Source organism: Brachionichthys hirsutus, chromosome 11, assembly GCF_040956055.1.
Source record: "Brachionichthys hirsutus isolate HB-005 chromosome 11, CSIRO-AGI_Bhir_v1, whole genome shotgun sequence".
Classification (NCBI taxonomy): Eukaryota; Metazoa; Chordata; class Actinopteri; order Lophiiformes; family Brachionichthyidae; genus Brachionichthys; species Brachionichthys hirsutus.
The window spans coordinates 11,174,873-11,193,553 of NC_090907.1; the positions used below are offsets into that span (position 1 = coordinate 11,174,873).

An 18,681-nucleotide genomic window follows, 5' to 3' on the forward strand; every position below is an offset into this window, starting at 1 on the left:
TCAACTGTACACTCTGAATGCTGCATGTTTCTGTGGGTGGGTCTGTGTTTGTGGGACGGGGGGGCAGGCATCACATGTTGGTAAGGGTCTCGCTGCGAGGCGGAACGGAATGAACGAGCCTCCTGGTAAACTGATCCCGGAGCAGCTTGGCTTTTCAACAGAGCACAATGAGGCCGGGTCAGAGCGGCTGCAGCCTGTCGGACGTCTGAACCTTTCTTGGGTCAGATCACTGGTTCGATACTTTATAGGATCCTCTGGATGCATATTTGACCCGAGCAAAGGTAAGTCCGCATTAGTCTCCAGTTTAGCTCAAGATGATTAGACCCGATGGAAGGTTGTGTTAAAGTTAAACCAACCTGGGGTCATTAAACATGCACATTAATACTGTGTTCATTTGCTTTAATCTGACTTTGTGCCATTAACCAGACCTCTGAATGAACTTCATTCATGCCAAAGTAAACCTGGAATGACTCCCTCTACATTTGTCCTGTTACCTTAAATAGATTCTCCTCAGTGGAGACTAAAACAAGTTGTATGCTATGGAGGTAATGGGGGGGCTCCTGCTACCGAGACTTACATTTCTAGTCTATTAATTAAGTAGACGTTGTAAATATGGTGAATTTAATTCCCCAGCTGTGTTTTTAAAGAGAAAAGTCCGGTAAAAAAGAGGGATAGTACTATTATTTAATAATACTAATAATGGACATGCGTTTGTGGGTACTGAAATCGTACAATGTGACCTCTACTAATCACAGCTAATTTTACTGTTAATTCCCAAAAGGAAGCCTCTCATCCATCTGAGCCGTCTGCATGGAGGGACAGGTGCTGCAGGGGGCCAAGGAGGCCTTCCTGAGCGGCAGGACTCGACCCATCGAGTTCAGGCTGCAGCAGCTTCGTGCTCTGCAGAGGTTGATAACCGAGAAGGAGACGGAGATCTCCACTGCCCTAAAGCAGGACATCAACAGGGTGAGAGAAGATGCAATGTTTCATAATGTGTAGTTCACGGGTCCTTTAACATAGTGGTTTCAAATACGCAGTGCCTCAAGGCAGTAGTCTAGGCCCACTCGTGTTTTTAGCTTCATGATTGACTGACCCTCTGCTGTGGAAAACGCATGTAAACAATCTACGCAGATGATTCTATTTTATATTATGCAAGAACAACATGCCATGGATGCACTGGCTATTGATCTGAATAGAGTATATTATTGGATTTAAACACATTTAAATGTCTGTTTTCCTTGGATCGACACACAACTTGGTTTCTGAACGGTATTCAGATCTGGTCATCTGGAGCCGTAGCTGGACAAAGGTAGCTGTTGCTTCTTTGGGAACTAAAATCAAAAGGCTTTGCTCCAGCCTCTCTCGTGTTACTATTGGCGGCTGACTCAAACATGGCAACATTTCTATCGTGCATCTGTGACGATAACGAACTGTCCAGGGTGAACCCAGCCTCCAGCCCAAAGTCTGCTGGGAGAGGCTCTGGGCCCTCCTACAACCCGACTGGCATCCAAACAATAACTAAACTGAAATACCAGCCTGGGGCATATGGGGCACTGCTACCATGTTAATGTGTGCTGGGTGCCTTGCAGAGCCAGTACGACGTGCCTCTCCTGGAGCTGATTGGCATTGAGAATGAGATCAGCCTGGCCATAGAGAAACTGGCCCAATGGGCTGCTCCTCGTCCGGTGGAGAAGAACCTCCTCACCATTACAGACGAGGCTTATATCCAGCCGGAGCCTCTGGGAGTGGTGCTCATCATCGGGGCCTGGAACTACCCCTGGGCGGTCACCCTCCAGCCACTGGTTGGCGCTATTGCTGCTGGTAGGAAGCCTCTCTATCCTAGATGCATTTAGTAAATGGACTTTACTTAATTAAGTAAAGTCGTGTGCCACACCTCTTGACCATGGAAAGCTGGGATAGGCTCCAGCATATAGCAGACATAAGAATGAATGAATGAATGAACCTCGCTAGCGTAGCAGCAGCCTTTTGGCGAAGTCGACCTGAGGGATTTTGTATCTAAATTTTGTTAAAGCATTAACTTTAAATTTCTTTAAACAGATTATAATTTTGTTAATGGTCTTAATAGCTTTGAGCCAACTGGAGATGGTCAAACCACCTACCACCTACCACTGGCGGTAATGAAACCAAACATGTTGCTGCATTGCATCATGGGAAGTGATGTCTTCATTGTTAAACATGCCCCAATGGACAAGAAAGGCAGAGACGAGGGAAAGTAAAGTTTTCACAGACGTAATGTCACATTTGTTGTCATCTTAAGGTGCAGCATGTCGATTTTTTTCCTGACTGAACTGAAGACGTGTGTTTTATGAGGATTCCTGATGCTTTGTCATGGAGGGGAACTCCTTCGGGTCTGTGGCTGATGTTTAAGGCGTTTTTACATGGAACCAACCTGTGAGATAAGACACAACAACCACGTGGTTTGTTTCAGGGAAAGATCTGCGATGCGTGATGTGATGCTTTGACTCCCGTCTCTTGGATGAATGTCTTACATCTCTCATCAAGATGCACAGACGCTCCATTCATGACTCGATATGGTTTATTTCTCGGAGGTGACACAAAACATGACCTCTTCTTAAAAGTGCAAGTGAAAGGACCGTTTATCTCACATGGCATACATTAAGGTGGAGCTGTCGCTTCCAGGACGATCCCCACTGCTTCAGTTTGAACAACCTGCTCATCCTGCTGCTCCTCTGCAGGAAATGCCGCCGTGGTGAAGCCGTCGGAGCTCAGCGAGTGCTCCTCCCTCCTCCTCCGGGCTCTCCTGCCTCGCTATCTGGACAAGGTCTGAACCGCCACTATTGTTGGAGGAGAAATGCTCCCGGACCGTCGGAGCCTCTCTCCACGCAGTGTCGGGAACATTTGGGTCCTTTTCAGACGTGCCTGATGTTCTTGTGTTGTTGACATGTCGGATCTTTGTTGCTTATTTCCAGGATCTGTACCCAGTGGTAACAGGTGGCGTGTCGGAGACCCAGCAGCTGCTGAGGCTCAGGTTTGACCACATCTTCTACACAGGCAGCGGCAGAGTGGGCAAACTGGTGATGGAGGCGGCGGCACGCCACCTCACCCCCGTGACCTTGGAGCTGGGCGGGAAGAGCCCCTGCTACATCGACAAGAACTGTGACATCAGGATCGCTTGCCGGTAACGAGAGCAGACTGTTGCATCAGCAGCGGCGCCCGGAGCGCTGCGGTTGATGAACTACAACCGGTTTAAGGGCAGTAAAACGCGTAGCGGCCTGTAGAAATATAGTTATAAAACATGTTTAGTGGATTAGAAAAAGAGTTGAAAGACATTTTGGTCAAAAGCCGATGCAGAGACTGGAGGCGGAGCTGTGGGAGGGGCCTAGCGTCAAATCCAAGAACTGTCCTGACAGGATAAAGCCAGAAGGGTCCGAGGAACACGTCCAAGAACACAAGGACTCAGTTCAGTATCCTACACCGTTCAATGTTTCACAAAGTTATCTTTAAATTCCTGGATCCGCCCCTTTTATGTGTTCTGGTCCTGCAAGGGCGGCAGAACACGGGAGGCACGGTGGCGCAGTGGGTAGCACGATCGCCGGGACTGCGTTCAGGTTCCGTCCTGTGTGGAGTTTGCATGTTCTCCCCGTGACCGTGTGGGTTCTCTCCAGGTTCTCTCCAGGTTCTATCCAGGTTCTCCGGACTCCTCCCACCAAAAACACGCAATTTTAGCCGAGTTGATCACTTTAAAATTGTCAGTGGGTTGTTTCTCTGTGTGGCCCCACAATGCAGTGGGGCCACATCCAGGGTGTGCCCCACCTCTCGCCCGTAGTCAGCTGGGGATAGCAACACCAATGAGGTGGCTCTAGAGATGAGAGGCAGTCATTCTGGGCTCTAATCCTGGTCCCCCTGCAGGCGCATCACCTGGGGGAAGTTCACCAACTGTGGCCAGACCTGCATCGCCCCAGACTACGTCCTGTGTGAACCGAGCATCCAGGGCCGCGTGGTGGAATGCATCCGACAAACGTTAACGGTATCCTCCTCCATCCTGATGCGACGACGCGCCGTCTCTCAAGCTGAACGTTCATCCTTTCATCGCCTTCTGATCTGTCGCAGGAATTTTATGGGGCTGATCCCAAATGTTCCCCGGACTACGGCCGAATCATTAACCAGCGTCACTTCAACAGAGTCATGGGTCTGATGGAGGGCTACGCTCCCGTGGTGGGGGGGCAGAGCGACGCCTCTCTGTGCTACATCGGTAGGAGGGACGCGGTGACGCGTGAACGAATGCTGCCCGTCTCTCCGTTTGACCAACACCGATGGTTTGCCCACAGCCCCGACGGTGCTGAAGGACGTGCCCCCCCACTCCAGACTGATGCAGGAGGAGATCTTCGGCCCCCTGCTGCCCATCGTTACCGTGAGCGACATGGACGACGCCATCGGCTTCATTAACGAGAGGGAGAAGCCTCTGGCTCTCTACGTCTTCTGCTCCGATAAGAAGGTGAGCCGATGGAGAGGTTTAGTGTTTCAGTGTCGGACGCTCGTCTTCATTTGTCTCCTCCTCTTCATCCAAGGCTATAAAAAGGATGATTGAGGAGACCACAAGCGGCGGCGTGACGGTCAATGACGTAATGATGCACTACACGCTCAGCTCCCTCCCGTTCGGCGGTGTTGGTAAGACTCGTGGTGCAGCGGCGTCGCTCTGACGACGCCTTTGTTTAGAACGTTGCTGGCGTGGTGGCACAGTGGTTAGCGTTGTTTCCCCATTTCGTTGTACAATTTGTAAAACGCCGATAAGCTGCTGCTTCTCCTTAATGAGCAGACGGCACAGAAGAGGGATCGATGGTTTTATGAAGCATGTAACGGATAGCAAAGAGCTCAAGAGCGTGGAGGAGAACGTCATGTGATCATGTTGAGGTTTCATCTGATCAGTTATTATTCCAGATTATAGGAACAACTGACAGATGAACCAATAATAGCAGCCGGTGCGTCCTGGTGAAGGCCGCGCCCCCTCCACCGGCGATGCCTTTGGTGCCACGCCCACCTTTTTAAACAGAAGAACGTTTCAGAATTGATGACGTACTTCTTGGACCCCCCCCCAGGTCAGAGTGGTATGGGCCGCTACCACGGTAAACACACCTTCGACCAGCTGAGCCACCACAAGGCGTGCCTGGTTCGCTCTCTGGGGATGGAGGGGGTTAACCTGTCCAGGTACCCTCCTCAAGACCGCCGGCGGGCGCGCAGGGTCCGGATGGCCCTCAAGTCACCCCTGATCGACATGTCCAAGAGGACGCTGGTGTGGGCCGTCGTCGCCACCATCATCAGTCTCTGCCTGTTTGTCGCCCTGCTGGTCATCCTGCTCATCGCCTCGGGCCTCAACTGCACCTGCTGGTTCTGGAGGGGGTTCTATAACTAGAGGGGGAAGCAAGTCCTCCATGTTGAAAACACATTCAGATGTGTCAGTGATGAAAACGAACAAGCCTTCGGTGTAACTTTAGTTTGCTGTTTTCTATCTGATACACCAGAGTCCTGCAGGTTAACATCCACATCGGTATCCAGTTCAGTGTTTCTGTTTTGCTTGTGTTCCAGAATAAACTATGGTATTTGCTGTCTTTGGTTTTTATCTTTGCTGTAGCTTTAATTCAAGGATTTGTGTGGACGGAAGGAACCGGGGATCTGATTCATGGTCTCTCGACACCGACGGGACAGTCGGATGGACTTGGTGAAGGATGCAGGTCACGATGTGGACAAAGCACAGCGATCATGTCCAGGTGGGAGCAAAAGCCTCGCCTGCTGACGCCGCAGGAGACACGGAGACGTGTCCTGTAGTCGTCCAACACATCTGGACCCGGCGCAGGTCTCCGTCTTTCGTCCGTTATTTACAGCTCCACAGCTGGAATCCCCAAAACTCAGAAACCCACACCAAGAGATGGATATAGCCACTGTAACAATGGCTATACCAGAAACACCCTGATGTGTCCACCAGGAGGCAGCAGAGAGCTAAAGCGGGATCAGGCAGAATCCTTGCAGAAGAGCCATCCATTATTTCCTACTTCATGTTTTTGGAGGCCCGGAGAGAACTCAGGCAGACACGGGGGGAGAACATGAGCCTGCACAGAAAGGAGTGAGGCCACAGCACCGCCCGCTGTGCCACCGTGCTGTCCTCCCTGCAGAATGTTCCCAAGAAGAGTCTATTAAATTATAAATGGCAGTCTAAAAACGTTTTATCACCCCTAAACTGTGGACTAAGAAGGGAACGGGTTTCACCGGTTCCTCGGCCGAGCAGTGCTGCAACATCCTGACGAACGCGCGAAGAAGAGCCGAAGCCTTCATCAGAAAGGTGACCGTCGTATCAATGAGTGCCCTTTGAAGGGTTAAATGAGACGTGATGAAATGCAACATCTGCCGTGTGGCTTATTTCAGCCGAGCTCTCTCTGCCACATGCTCCACTTTATTTTGAAATCAAGATGCTGCAACAACGGCGGGAGTTGCAGATAGTAAAACTCCCACCGTTGCTGTGGTAACGGCTCAACACCCGACCTTGAGATGTGGTGTACTTTGCATCCTACGCAAACGTGCCACCGAATACAAGGACGCAGGCGGCGAGGCTGTGTCTCCAACAATGAGGCGCAGGAAGAGTCACCCTTTGAAGGACATGAAAACCCTCTCGGCCATTAGCATTAGCATTATTAGCATGTCCTCCACCAGAACAGTTTGAGGGTTCAGCAGTTCCTCGGGCTGCATCCTTCTGGGTTGAGGCTTCAGATGGTATTTCTGGAATCTTTCTGGGGGGGGGCGTGAACAGACCCAATGCCTGCTGGGCCCCGGAAAGCTCATAAAGCAGGAGATGCTCACGCTAGGGGGGTGTCCACCACCCCCCCCCCGAGGTTTGTTTAAATGAAATCGCATCATGAAAACGTTTTCTGTAATCTCCCTTTCTACAGTAAAGACTGAATTTTAGAAGGAACTGGATTAAAACTCAAGGCCAGATGATCTAATCTGAGTGTTGGTGAAGGTTCTGGTTCCGGGTCATGGTGGACCCGTTCGGGTTTATGCGCCCGGCTGGCCTTGCTGTGACTGTGACCTTGTATTGTTTGCTGATTGCTGCAGAACTCCCCCTCCTGCTGCCGCTCAACACCCGTCCTGTTCAGGATACGTCTCCGGGCTCAGGATCAGATCCCGGGAGGCTTAGCTGGGAATCAATTGTTCCCGCTCAGCGTTTTCCATCCATTTATGTCTGAATGTGTTCGCTTGGCTCCTTGATTTGAGGCGTGAGCAAAGCGTTGGTGTTGCCGTGTCTGACTCTTCTGTAGGTCACATCGTTATCCATGAACTTGCAGACACTGATCAGCCGTAACCGCTGACGTCTGAGGGGATCAACATTGAGCATCTGGTTTCCTCCCTTCTCCAAAAACGTGACATTTAGATAAATCGGTGTGTGGGCGTGGTTTTTGTCTTTCGTGCGGCCCATCCGGGGTGAGGCCAGGTCAAGGCCCCTCCATCTCCTGGGGGGCTCTGGGGGCAGCCCAGGTCACGGCCCCTCAACAGACCAAACGCAGCTTTTAGAGTTGTGTGGGATTTAATGCTAATCAGGTCGGGAGACGCTCTCTGTTTGACCCTTTTCCAGATCCTTTTCTGGACACCAGCTTGTGGGCAGTTTGCTGCGCAGACATTTGAACTGCAGCGCACAGAGTTGTACATAAAGAACCTTCTATAATACAGTGTATATCAGTATACAGTTGTGTACCTTTTTTAATATGCAGTTTATAAAATTCAAGTAGCTCCAGCCACTTAAATGGTAAATGAAAGTCGGCTGGGCTTCATGTAACCAGCAGCCTGACAGATAGTCAGTCACAATGCAGCCCCCCCCCCTATTAGATGAGCTATTAAAGCTCTGTGGTGGCAAACTGTTCCCTAGTTTCGGTGTAATTCTAAGGATCTGATCCTGGTGGATCAGTGCTCTGGACTGGTTGCGATGCTATAAAACAAACACCTTGACTCTGATGTCACGGTGACATCTGAGTCAAGGCGCCTGTTCCACACAGCGACATCATTCATTGGAAGGTGACTTCGGAGGACATCCGCCGTGCTGTTTGCGCCTCTGCTGGGCGGCAATGATTTGGGTGATGCAAATATTGACTCTATAAAAGGATCGATATGGTTCCAGAAGTCCGGAGATCCCCGACTGATCTGGAAAGCTGTAAAGCCTGAACATGTTTACATCCGTGCACACGCAGAACAAAACGGATAGATGGATATTTATGGAGTATTTGAAGGTCTACATAATTCATGTGGCGTCTATGTTTAAATGTTCCACATCTAAAGGACGTTTCATTCTGGAATATCGATCGGCTCAGCGCTTGATGATCGTTTGCCATCTGTCATCAGAGGCCATGTAAACAATCGCTGCGCCCGTTCATCTGTTCTCATTAGGGCATCGATCCGCTGACATGCTGCTGCTCGGCCATTATTTCTTTGGGGCAGGGCTTTTCTCCATCGCTGATGAAATATTCTATATTTGTGTATATATTTCTGGCGTTTTTGTACCTGCAGCTTTCGTCTGTTTTCTATTCTCAGACTTTACAACATTAACCAGCTCATTAAAATATACATTCACTCATCCAGATGGAAAATCACCGTGTTTGTTTAAAGGTGGAACTTCATTCATTCCTCGTCTTGGAAGCGGCCGAAGGAAAATGCTGCCGACTCATTTCTTTATCGCCACGTGATCGAGCGCCTTCAGGAAAGAATGGAGGGAAAAGCAGAACACAGGAGAACGTTCAGTGTGTTCAGGAAGCTGGTCGGTTTACAAACAGCTGGAATACACATACGGGGTCGGGGGGGGGGGGGGGGGGGGGGGCAGGTCACGTTAAACTGCAATATTACATTTTATTATTACAATGTTTTATAAATATATTTTTCCAACTTTTCCCAAATATCTTCTTGTGGCAGCTGATTTCTGTCCAGTGAAAGAATGAATGAATTCATGGTTGGGTGAATTTATTTCAAATATATTCAGATGGCTCTGATCTGAGTTCTCAGGGTCAGGGTCAAGGTCAGGGTCAGACGACTGGACCTAACGCCGCTTTGACTAACAGACGTGGCAGGAGGGCTTATGTTTGCACCTCAAGCTATCTCTGCACGCCCACAGGCAGCGACTCACACAGAACTTACACGCTGAACCGTGCTTAGGATGCCCTCGGGACACCTTCCTGGAGAGGTATTCTGGGCATGTCCCATTGGGAGGAGACGCGGGGAAGACCCGGGACGTCCTGGAGGGATTATATCTGCTGGCTGGTTTTGGAACACCTTGTAGAGGAAGGTTTGAGCTTCTCTGCTGAAACTGGATGGACGGACGGATGCATCTGTAGTATCCTGGTTGTGTTTCTACTTTAGCCATTGCATATTTCTGTCTTCACTCATCTGCTGTCTCCTTCCAGACGTCCTTCTCCATTTGTCTTTCCCCACCACTGTCATGTCCTCCCATCCTGAATCCGGTCCCGCCCCGGCTGTCTCCTCTGGATGTCCTCTCAGATATCCCTGCTACTGTAAGAACACCTCTCTGAGATGATTTAACAAACCACTATGGATATTATTAACTTTGAGATCAGTTAAAAAGATATTTCATATTTATATTAACCGATTGTTGTTTAGCGCCCAGGCCGGTGATCGTGACTAGAAAACATCCTCACCTTCAGCCTCCATCGGTCGGACTATCAGTTCCTGCAGCCGGGATGAAACATTCAACTCGCTGCAGCCGTCGCCTCAACTCAGAGCGCCGAGTCGGAGGCAGAAGCTCTGACGTGTCCTTTTTTGGAGGAGTCTATCGTCTTGATTGAGCTCAAGTTTCGCCAATGAGGCACCAGTCAGGCCGGAGCTCCCTGGGGTGTCAGCAAAGTGGGAAGGAAATACAATAAAGTGTCAGGGCCAATTAAACCGTAACTGCATTTGGGCCGGCTAACTCGATGCTAGCGTCTTTGCAGCAAAAAGATTCTAGGAAAGTTGCTGCCACCCGATGTAGAATCAGAAAGAAGTTTAGATGGATCATAGAAATCCAGTCAAGTAAAAATTAACATTTCTCTTTAAGCCTTTTTCAGATTATATCTACTATCATATTTTATTCAGCAGGGCTAACCATTAACATGGTACTTAGCATGAGGTGTTAGCAGGTGTGTCATTAATGTGCTTCTACTTTACTTTAGGGCCAACGCTAATGCTAATGTCATTTTGGCCTTCTCTGCCATTCGGCCTACATGTTTGTTCCGTTCACGTCCCTGACGAGGCGAGAGCAGAACATTCGGCTGCCACTCCTTCCAAGATCAACACGTGCACGATTATGGCATCACTTCCTGCCATTGACAGGGGCCCTATTCAGGTTCAAAGGGCATTCCGTTAATCAAAGGAAGTTCCTGCCACCTCCTGACCTCTGCTCAGCTGAGGGTAGAGATGGTTGTTAGATTATCTACCAGTTGACGTGTAAAATACAAATCTCAACGCTCATCCCGCACTTCAAAATCAGCTTTTGAATCATCAGGAATTTGGATTTAAAATATGGGGGGGGGGGGGGGGTTAAACAACCACTACAAAGACTGTAAATCAGAGAGCTAGCCCTTTATGATTGGTAACTAAAGCCTGGATGATAACATGTTTGCTTGCTTTGGTACTTGGAGGCCAGCAGTGTTGACTGTGACCTGGAGATGTGATAATACCATCCAGAGAGAACGCTGGCCTTCTGGAGTCGCAGCGCTTACTCGTGTTGTAATGGACAAACGGGCCTTGTTGCCTTTTTAGATTTGGTAAGACTTGAAAGGCAGGAAGTTGTAATCCCTACCACAGAGGAACGGCTCTAAACTGGTTACTGCAGCTGGAGAGAAGCTGCTCTTTGTTGTTCTGCCAGCAGCTTCAGAGGTTTAAGGCTTTCGCCCAAGGCGAGCCAGAGAACTGCTTCTGTGTGACGGTGGCTGAACGTGTGACACTCGCATTAGTGAGAAATGTGCTCTAATCACAGCCATGGCCAGCGAGAGGACCGTTGCTACCATGGCTGGCCTGCAGGAGAAGGAGAAGCAGCATCCGGGTACTTTCTACAGCGATGGCCAGCGCTGGTAGCAGGAGGCTGGAAGCGCAGCCAACAAGCGAGGACGACTGATCTACTCTCAGCTATTGCTAAGCAAACACGCTGTTAAATGCAGGATCAATAAGGCTTTGCATTGTTTATGGATGCAGATGAACTCTATCACCTTTTGCCTGTCCACCCTGGTTACATGAGAGCATCCATCCAGACATTAGACGTGAGCTCAGGTTCGGGTTAAGATACTCAGGGGACAATTTGGTTAGTTTAGAGGAGTGAGTGGGTTGAGAGAGGACGCCCATCAAAAGCAGTCGGGTGAGGGGAGAGAATGGAATGGAACCGGCATTGGGAGGAGAGAGGAGGGTGGGAGGAGGGTCTTATCTTCAAACGGTCTAATATGGAGAGGAAATACTGACATTAAGCAGAATGCTATCTCGTATAGGTTAGCTCCAGTCCAGATAGTGATTCCATATGAAAAAAAAGAGGGGCCAAGCCTCAAGCCTTGGGGTACACCCTAGCATAATACCAGAGTGACAGTGACGAGGCATAAGCGAGACCAGAGCCAGAAACTGAAGCCAACAAATTAAAATCCAGACAGCCAACGAGCCCGAGCTGCTTCCCTTTCATGTCTGAGCAGTCGATACGTGTTGCAGATTTAAGATTCGCATCAATCAAGGTGCAGAATTCCCTTGGAATGCAGTCATCTTCGGACTGTGTGTATTACATTTGGATTATTTCAGACAAAATCAGTCACTTCCTCCACCTTGTTAGTCTTTGAATAGTTGGGCCAAGAGCTTCTCCTTTTTTTTTTTTTTAAGTGTCTTTTGCTGAAATAGTTGAAGAGCCATTTGCTAATCAGCACAGATGAACTGCTGCTAATTGGTTCAGGAAAGCCTCAGGGGCTCTGATGAAGAGGAGTGCCAGACAGAACTCTAACATTTCCTGCCGAGGTTGTATGCTCTCCCCTTGTATCCAGCGCAGGCAACGTTGATTTCATCCAAACCAAAAACAGGGCGGAGAGCCTGTCAGGTTCAAACAGTTTATTTCACAGAATAATAATTGTCTTATTCCTTAAGATAATAAGAAAAAAACAGCAATTAACCGGGCAACGGGCAGCACGACCAACAGGACCCCAACAGGCCGGCCCACTCCCCCACAACTTTAATGATCAACTGCACAAATCAAAAATAGTGTGTGCAGATTGACGCACGCTTCCTCCTCGCCAAACCACCGCAGGGTTAATAGTAATCCATGCTGCAAAGGCTGAGACGGCTTTGAGCGGCACCTTCACTGCACCTCAGAGCGAAGCAAACGCTTTAATGAGCTTCTCAAACATCAGGGCAGGGTTGTGTTCGCAGCCTCTCGTCTTCTTCGACACTTTGACCTTTGTGCCTCTTCCCGTGGGAGATGGGAATCGTTGGGCAACGCACACTTCCTCGCCTTTTCTCCTGACCATCCGTTCTCACGCTTCAGCAGACCCTTGAGTGAACGCTCCCCAGGGAAAGCGTTGCACCGGCAGCTATTTCTTGCCCTTATCGACCCCTATGGCTCCATTCAGAACGACGCCTGTAGGTTCAGTTAAGAACTCAGCGGGGCAATAATGGACGTCTGTGCTGCCCACATGTCAAAGGACTGCATGAGCGAGACATTATAGGATGATGGACACGTCCATCGATCGTCCCGCATGCTAGGCTTTCATTTGAACTGTAAGGGTCAGCATCACCTTTTGAGTCCCAGACGTTTGAGCTAAATGTTTCCCTGCGTGTGCTCATTCCGGCTAACGCGCACGTCGGGACTCTGGAGCTGCTGAGAGCTGTTTTCTGTGAGTGAAACCAGAGCCCCCCCCCCCCCCCCGCAATTATGGTGTCATCCATCAGCGGACATTTCTTCTCTGTCACTGCTTTCAAAGCTTCCTTCACCACGAGAAATACTTCTTGGACAGAAGAGCAAATATTTCTCTTTGTGAGAGGCTTTATTTGCCCCGACGCAGTCATGTAGGGGGGGGGGGGGGGGGGGTGATCACCCACTACAATTTAAGCCTGAATTTAATCTGGATCTGATCCAGAATGAGGCCAGGAAGAATTTAATTAACTGATTAATAACATTAAAATCCATTTATGGATTCAAAAAGCAGTTAAAAATACTCATCATCTCTGATTCACCTTGACTTTTCATGTTTGGTGTATAAAGATTCTAGATCTGATCCAGATCACCATGTGGACGGTGTAGATCCAGTTAGGGGGGGGGGGGGGGGGGGCTGCTTGGGGGAGGTCTGTGCTCTCTGAGTGCTTTTCTACTTGCCCTGCGATGAGCTGGCGACTCATCCGGGGTGCCGTACACCTTTTGCCCATGAGCCAGGCTGTAGACGAGATCATCGAGGTTTTCTCCTCTGAGCGGTGAAACTTAAATGCGTTTCCGCCATGCTCGTTGTTTTGGAATTACATTTTGTTATGGATTTGTATCACGTCGATCAATTGATCCATTGAAGGATGAAGGATCCATCCATTGACTCCGCCCCCCCGGAACACGCCCCAGCTCCCGCAGACATTAGGAGGACTCTCGGACTCTCGCGATATTAACATGAACACATGAAAACAACAACAACATCGTGAACAGTGACTGATCGAGCTCAGGTAATCGATTCCTCCTCCTTCATGCCCTGCGCGTTTAAATCTCCCCTAGTCCCGCCCCCCTGCTGTGGACCAATCCGCTGCTCTGACGTAGGCCGGAGGAGCCGTCCAGTAGCAGGCAGGTTGCTCTCTCTCTCTCACCACCAGTCGCAGCGCAACAAGCCCGTCCAGCGTGCGTGTGTCGCGGTGTTCACGCAGCGATGCGTGGCCGGTGACGCTGGACTCCCCGGACCCGGGTCTCCTGCGCCGGACCCGCAGCTTCGGTAGGTCGATGCGGTTCTGTTGTAATGCCCCCCCCCCCGTCCCGTCGCTCCAGCCCAGGAGCCAAAGACGCACGGTTTGAGTCGGGTGGGGGGTCTATGTCGGCCCGTCTTCCGTTTACCGGGTCTTGTGCTCGTGCTCGTGCTCGTGTTCGTGTTCGTGGGTGTATCGAGGAACCGTGTCCGGTAAATTGTGTAGCGGGACGCAGACAGACGCTGCCGACCGGGGAACCGACCGGAACCGCAAACCTGCTCCAGCAGATCGATCACCTTCAGGATGGCCGGTTCTGGGTCAAGAAGACCCCCCCCCCCCCCTCCTAGATGATGGGACGCGTCCTCGGTGCTGCTGCCCCCCCCCCCCCCCCCCCTCTAGATGATGGGACTCGTCCCCAGTGCTGCTGTCCCCCCCTAGAGGATGGGATGCGTCCTCGGTGCTGCTGCCCCCCCCTCTAGATGATGGGACTCGTCCCCAGTGCTGCTGCCCCCCCCCCCCCAGATGATGGGACGCGTCCCCGGTGCTGCTGCCCCCCCCCCCCCCCCCCCCCTCTAGATGATGGGACACGTCCCCGTTGCTGCTGTCCCCCCCTAGATGATGGGATGCATCCTCGGTGCTGCTGCCCCCCCCCCCCTAGATGATGGGACGCGTCCCCGGTGCTGCTGCCCCCCCCCCCCCCCTAGATGATGGGACGCGTCCCCGGTGCTGCTGTCCCCCCCCCCCCCTAGATGATGGGACTCGTCCCCGGTGCTGCTGCCCCCCCCCCCCCAGATGATGGGACTCGTCCCCGGTGCTGCTGTCCCCCCCCCCCCCCTAGATGATGGGACTCGTCCCGGTGCTGTGCGGCGTATTGACCGCATGTCTCACTGCGTCTCTGGATCTGGAGCTCTTTGATGCTCTGGTGTCCTTTTCTGAACCGAACCCCCTCCGAGTGTCGCCGTGGGTTCGGTTGCAGAACGCGGCTTGCTGCTCCAGGACTCAGTGATGCGGGGCAGGGGTGGGGGGGGGGGGGGCAGTCCTCAAGCCTCCCAGACCAGCAGAGCCACGGTCCATTGCAGGTTTCCCCCCGGCAACGTCTCTGGCTGTTGATGTGGGTTCTCTACCTGTAGCTTGTTTGTATACGTGTGTCCGCTTGTAGCTCAGGTTTCCCCGGCAACGCCTCTGGCTGTTGATGTGGGTTCTCTACCTGTAGCTTGTTTGTACGTGTCTAACGGCTACACACGAGGTGTGATTTAGAGCCGAGCGAGTACACAGAGCTGGGAATGAACAACACGAGTCTCCAGCACGGAGATCAGCACGTCTTCACGACTGCAGCCGCTTCACTTCCTGTTGACGCCGCCGTGAAGTCGTGACTCGTTTCACCACAAACGCTCCGCCTTCCGTCCAGGACTGTAAATGTGGTGGAGCGTCTGATTCCACAATGAGCGAGTAGAAAAGGTCAATCCTAAAATAGGATGAGGATTGTTGCTGCGTGAAAATCAATGTTCAGAATCGCCATCAGTTCTACAGGTTATTGCGTATATATATGTGTGTATATATATATACGCATATATATATATATATGTGTGTATGTGTATCTATTAATCAAGTCATCTGCTGGCTGTGTGTCTCTGATGATTGTCTTGTTGACATTAAGGGAAACACTCTTGAATATAATTAGCAGTGAGGACGCACAGCAGGACCGGTTGGAAGCGCTGCATGCAGAACCAGAACCAGAACTAGAACCCGTCTCCAGAGCAACACTCCGACGCCCACTGCACAGATTTATTCAGTGTTTTACAAAATCCCAGCTCTAAATGTTTCTATCTGTGTTTGTGTCCTAGCATCGTGCTAGCGAGTTAGCATCCGCAGGTGATTCACCTTGGTGTAGCGTTGCTCTAACAGTGGATGCTAGAGAGGACTGAGGCGCTACATGCCTGCAGACAGGACTGCTGTGGTCTGACTGGTTCCTGTGTGTGTGTGTGGGGGGGGGTCTTCAGCAAACATGGACAATGTTGTGAAGAGGGAACATTTGATTAATTGATGATCGAGGAAAAATATTTCTAAGATCAGAAAGAAAAGAAGTGATCAGATTGATCAAGTCTTCCACCCCCCCCCCCCCGGTATCAAAAGGGTGGCAGTCCAGTGTTGCTGTGGGGGTGTAGTAAGGCGTTATTGTCGGGTGTTGTGGGGTGCCATGTTTGGGGTGTTGGGGGTATTGTTGTGTGTTGTGGTAAGGTGTTATTGTGGGACTGACTGAGAAATCACCGGGGAGATCTTTCAGCTTTGCTGCTACGACTGTCGTTAGGGAATGTTTGTCTGAGTCCACTCTGTCTGCATGAGGGGAGGGGGGGGGGCGTGTCACGGAACGGTCGGGTTGAAGCCAGTGGCCTGACTCGTCATCGTTCATCCAACAACCGGTGGAACGGTTGTTCGTTTTCCTTCTTCGTTTTCGTAGCAGAAACCCGTGAAATGTTCTGAATGCTGGTTTCCTGCGGTGTTTCCTGTTCTGTCGGGCCTCGCTCACCGCCAGGGCTTCACGAGGTGCACGGTCGCTCGCCATTATTAGGTGTTGATGTGGTTTGGTTTCACCGTTGCTCCGTGGAGACTGGCCTCAGCCTCCGCTGCTTCCCCGAACAGATCAATGGGAGAAAGATCCTGCCAGGAGGATGCCGTATCGGTAACAGGAGAGACGAGCCTCAATTAATTTAGCACAAAACACGTTTGAGCCCCGGTGTGAAGTGTAACGCAACACCGCTCTGCCTTGTCCAGAAAGTTACGACACACCCATCCGTCCGTCCATCCATCCATCCATCCATCCATCCATCCATCCATCCATCCATCCATCCATCCAGCCTCCGCTTCAGTCACGGGAGTTTTTGGAGGAAACCGGAAAACCCGGAGAAAGCCCACGCAGACGCGGGGTGAACGTGCGAACTCGGCACGGGTAAGATTTGAACCTTCTTGCTGTGAGGTGACAGCGCTAACCACTACACCAGCGTGCCACCCCAGCTGTATTGTTTAGTTGTGGAATGCCCCTCTTTTGTGTAGCCGAGTGGAGGGTGTTGACTGAAAGGCCATTGGTAGGGAGTAAACGACCGACAGGAAGTTGACAACGTGATGTCAGAGCGTGAACCGATGGTTGAAGTGTATCAGCCCACCCTCCTCTGACCCCCCCACCTCCCCCAAGCAGCTCATTCCCCTCCTAACTGGATCTACACCGTCCACATGGTGATCTGGATCATCATCAGAAGGTTCTAGATTGTTCTTGGTATCTTTATGCACCAAACCATGAATTTAATAAAATATTTGTAACTGATTTTTGAAACCATAAATGGGTTTTAATGTTAAAATGTTTTCCTGGCCTCATTCTGGATCAGAGTCGGAAGACATTGTTCATGATGGTTCATATCGGACCCCTTTATGACTGATTTTTGTAGAGTGAATTTAATTTTTTTTTTTTCTTTTGACAAATCCTCCAAAACCTGCATCCAAATGGAAAAAATCCAGATTATGTTTGTATCCAGACAGGCATCTGGATCGCTCTCAAACTGTAACGGTGTCTTAAGTTAGACCGACCATCCAGATCCATCCAGTAGTTTCTCCGTAATCCTGCTAACAAACAAGCGGCGTCAAAAACACAAGGCAGAGGTAAAACTGTTGCTGTGACTCTGCCCCCCCCCCAACATCGTGGGTTTGGTATTCCTGATGTTACAGGCAGTGAGGCCCGTCTCGGCATTCATCACGCCATCACCAGCCCACATCTCCTCTTGTGTTCCTGTTCTGCGTGTCAGCCAGCGTATCTTCCACAGGACTGGGGACATATGGAAGTGGTTGGTTTTTGTCTTCGTCAGCAGTCGACGTAGCCTCCCAAACGCGGGTCCTGAAAAGGTTCTTCCAAACAGAGCTGCGTGGGATGTTCGTGCAGCTTCAGACGGCTTCCAGGACACTAAAGGCACATTTGGAGTTTACTGGAAGGAAGAACATCCATAATTAAAACTTCATGACAAAGCAGATGACTGCGTCTCATTCTGCTGTCCTCGGTCCAGAAAGATTCCTCCTCCTCTGGGCGGAGTCTGTGACGAGCATCAGCCTATCGCTGAGCAGTGCTGCCGCTGGCTGTTAACCATCGTGATGTAGTGACCCATTTCAGTGTAGTCCTTTCAGGTCTGGTGGACACAGCTGTTCCAGCGCTCCAGATGTTTGGGCCTTCATTTCCATATAAAACATTTAAAGCGAGAGGATAACTCGCTGAGCGAAAGATGCCGAAAGACATTCTGCTTAACTGAGGATGCTGGAAATCAGAGCACTTACTTTATATTTACCGTAATTGCTGAACTATTATGCGCACCTGTGAAAAAGCCGCACCCACTGAATTAAAAAAAATATATATTTTGTACTAAAATAAGCCGCACATATTCGTAAGCCGCAAGTGCATTGAGACAAATGATATTTAACGGAACACGGCTCGTAACGATATCCGCAGCAGGTCTCCAAGGTGAACAGCCTCTGGCATGTTAGAATAAGGGAAGTCGGCAAATCAGATCCGTAACTTCGGGATAAGGATTGGCTCTAAGGGCTGGGTCGGTCGGGCTGGGGTGCGAAGCGGGGCTGGGCTCGAGCCGCGGCTGGGGGAGCAGTTGCCCCGTCGCCCTCCCCTCTCCGCCCGTCGGAGGCTGCGTGGCGCGCGCGCCCGCCTGGCCGGGTGTCCCCGTCCCCCTTGCCCCCGTGCCCCTCATCCTCCGTCCGCGGGAGCGTGGTGCGGCAGGGGTG

At 50.8% G+C, this 18,681-nt stretch overlaps 1 protein-coding gene across 1 annotated transcript; it reads left to right on the top strand.

The window, feature by feature from the left end:
- Positions 1–810: 810 nt before the first annotated feature.
- On the top strand, positions 811–5,458 carry LOC137901133 (aldehyde dehydrogenase, dimeric NADP-preferring-like). The gene is made up of 9 exons (XM_068745133.1): positions 811–966; positions 1,590–1,821; positions 2,718–2,803; positions 2,952–3,160; positions 3,892–4,009; positions 4,093–4,234; positions 4,311–4,477; positions 4,551–4,650; positions 5,079–5,458. Exons 1-9 carry the CDS (start codon positions 811–813, stop codon positions 5,390–5,392), a joined length of 1,524 nt encoding a protein of 507 aa, XP_068601234.1. The 3' UTR covers positions 5,393–5,458.
- Positions 5,459–18,681: the final 13,223 nt, after the last annotated feature.

Coding starts and splice junctions, on each gene's coding strand:
- LOC137901133 (XM_068745133.1), top strand. CDS start 811: ATGGAGGGACAGGTGCTGCAGGGGGCCAAGGAGGCCTTCCTGAGCGGC. Junction 967..1,589: donor TAAAGCAGGACATCAACAGG/GTGAGAGAAGAT, acceptor GGTGCCTTGCAG/AGCCAGTACGACGTGCCTCT. Junction 1,822..2,717: donor GGTTGGCGCTATTGCTGCTG/GTAGGAAGCCTC, acceptor GCTCCTCTGCAG/GAAATGCCGCCGTGGTGAAG.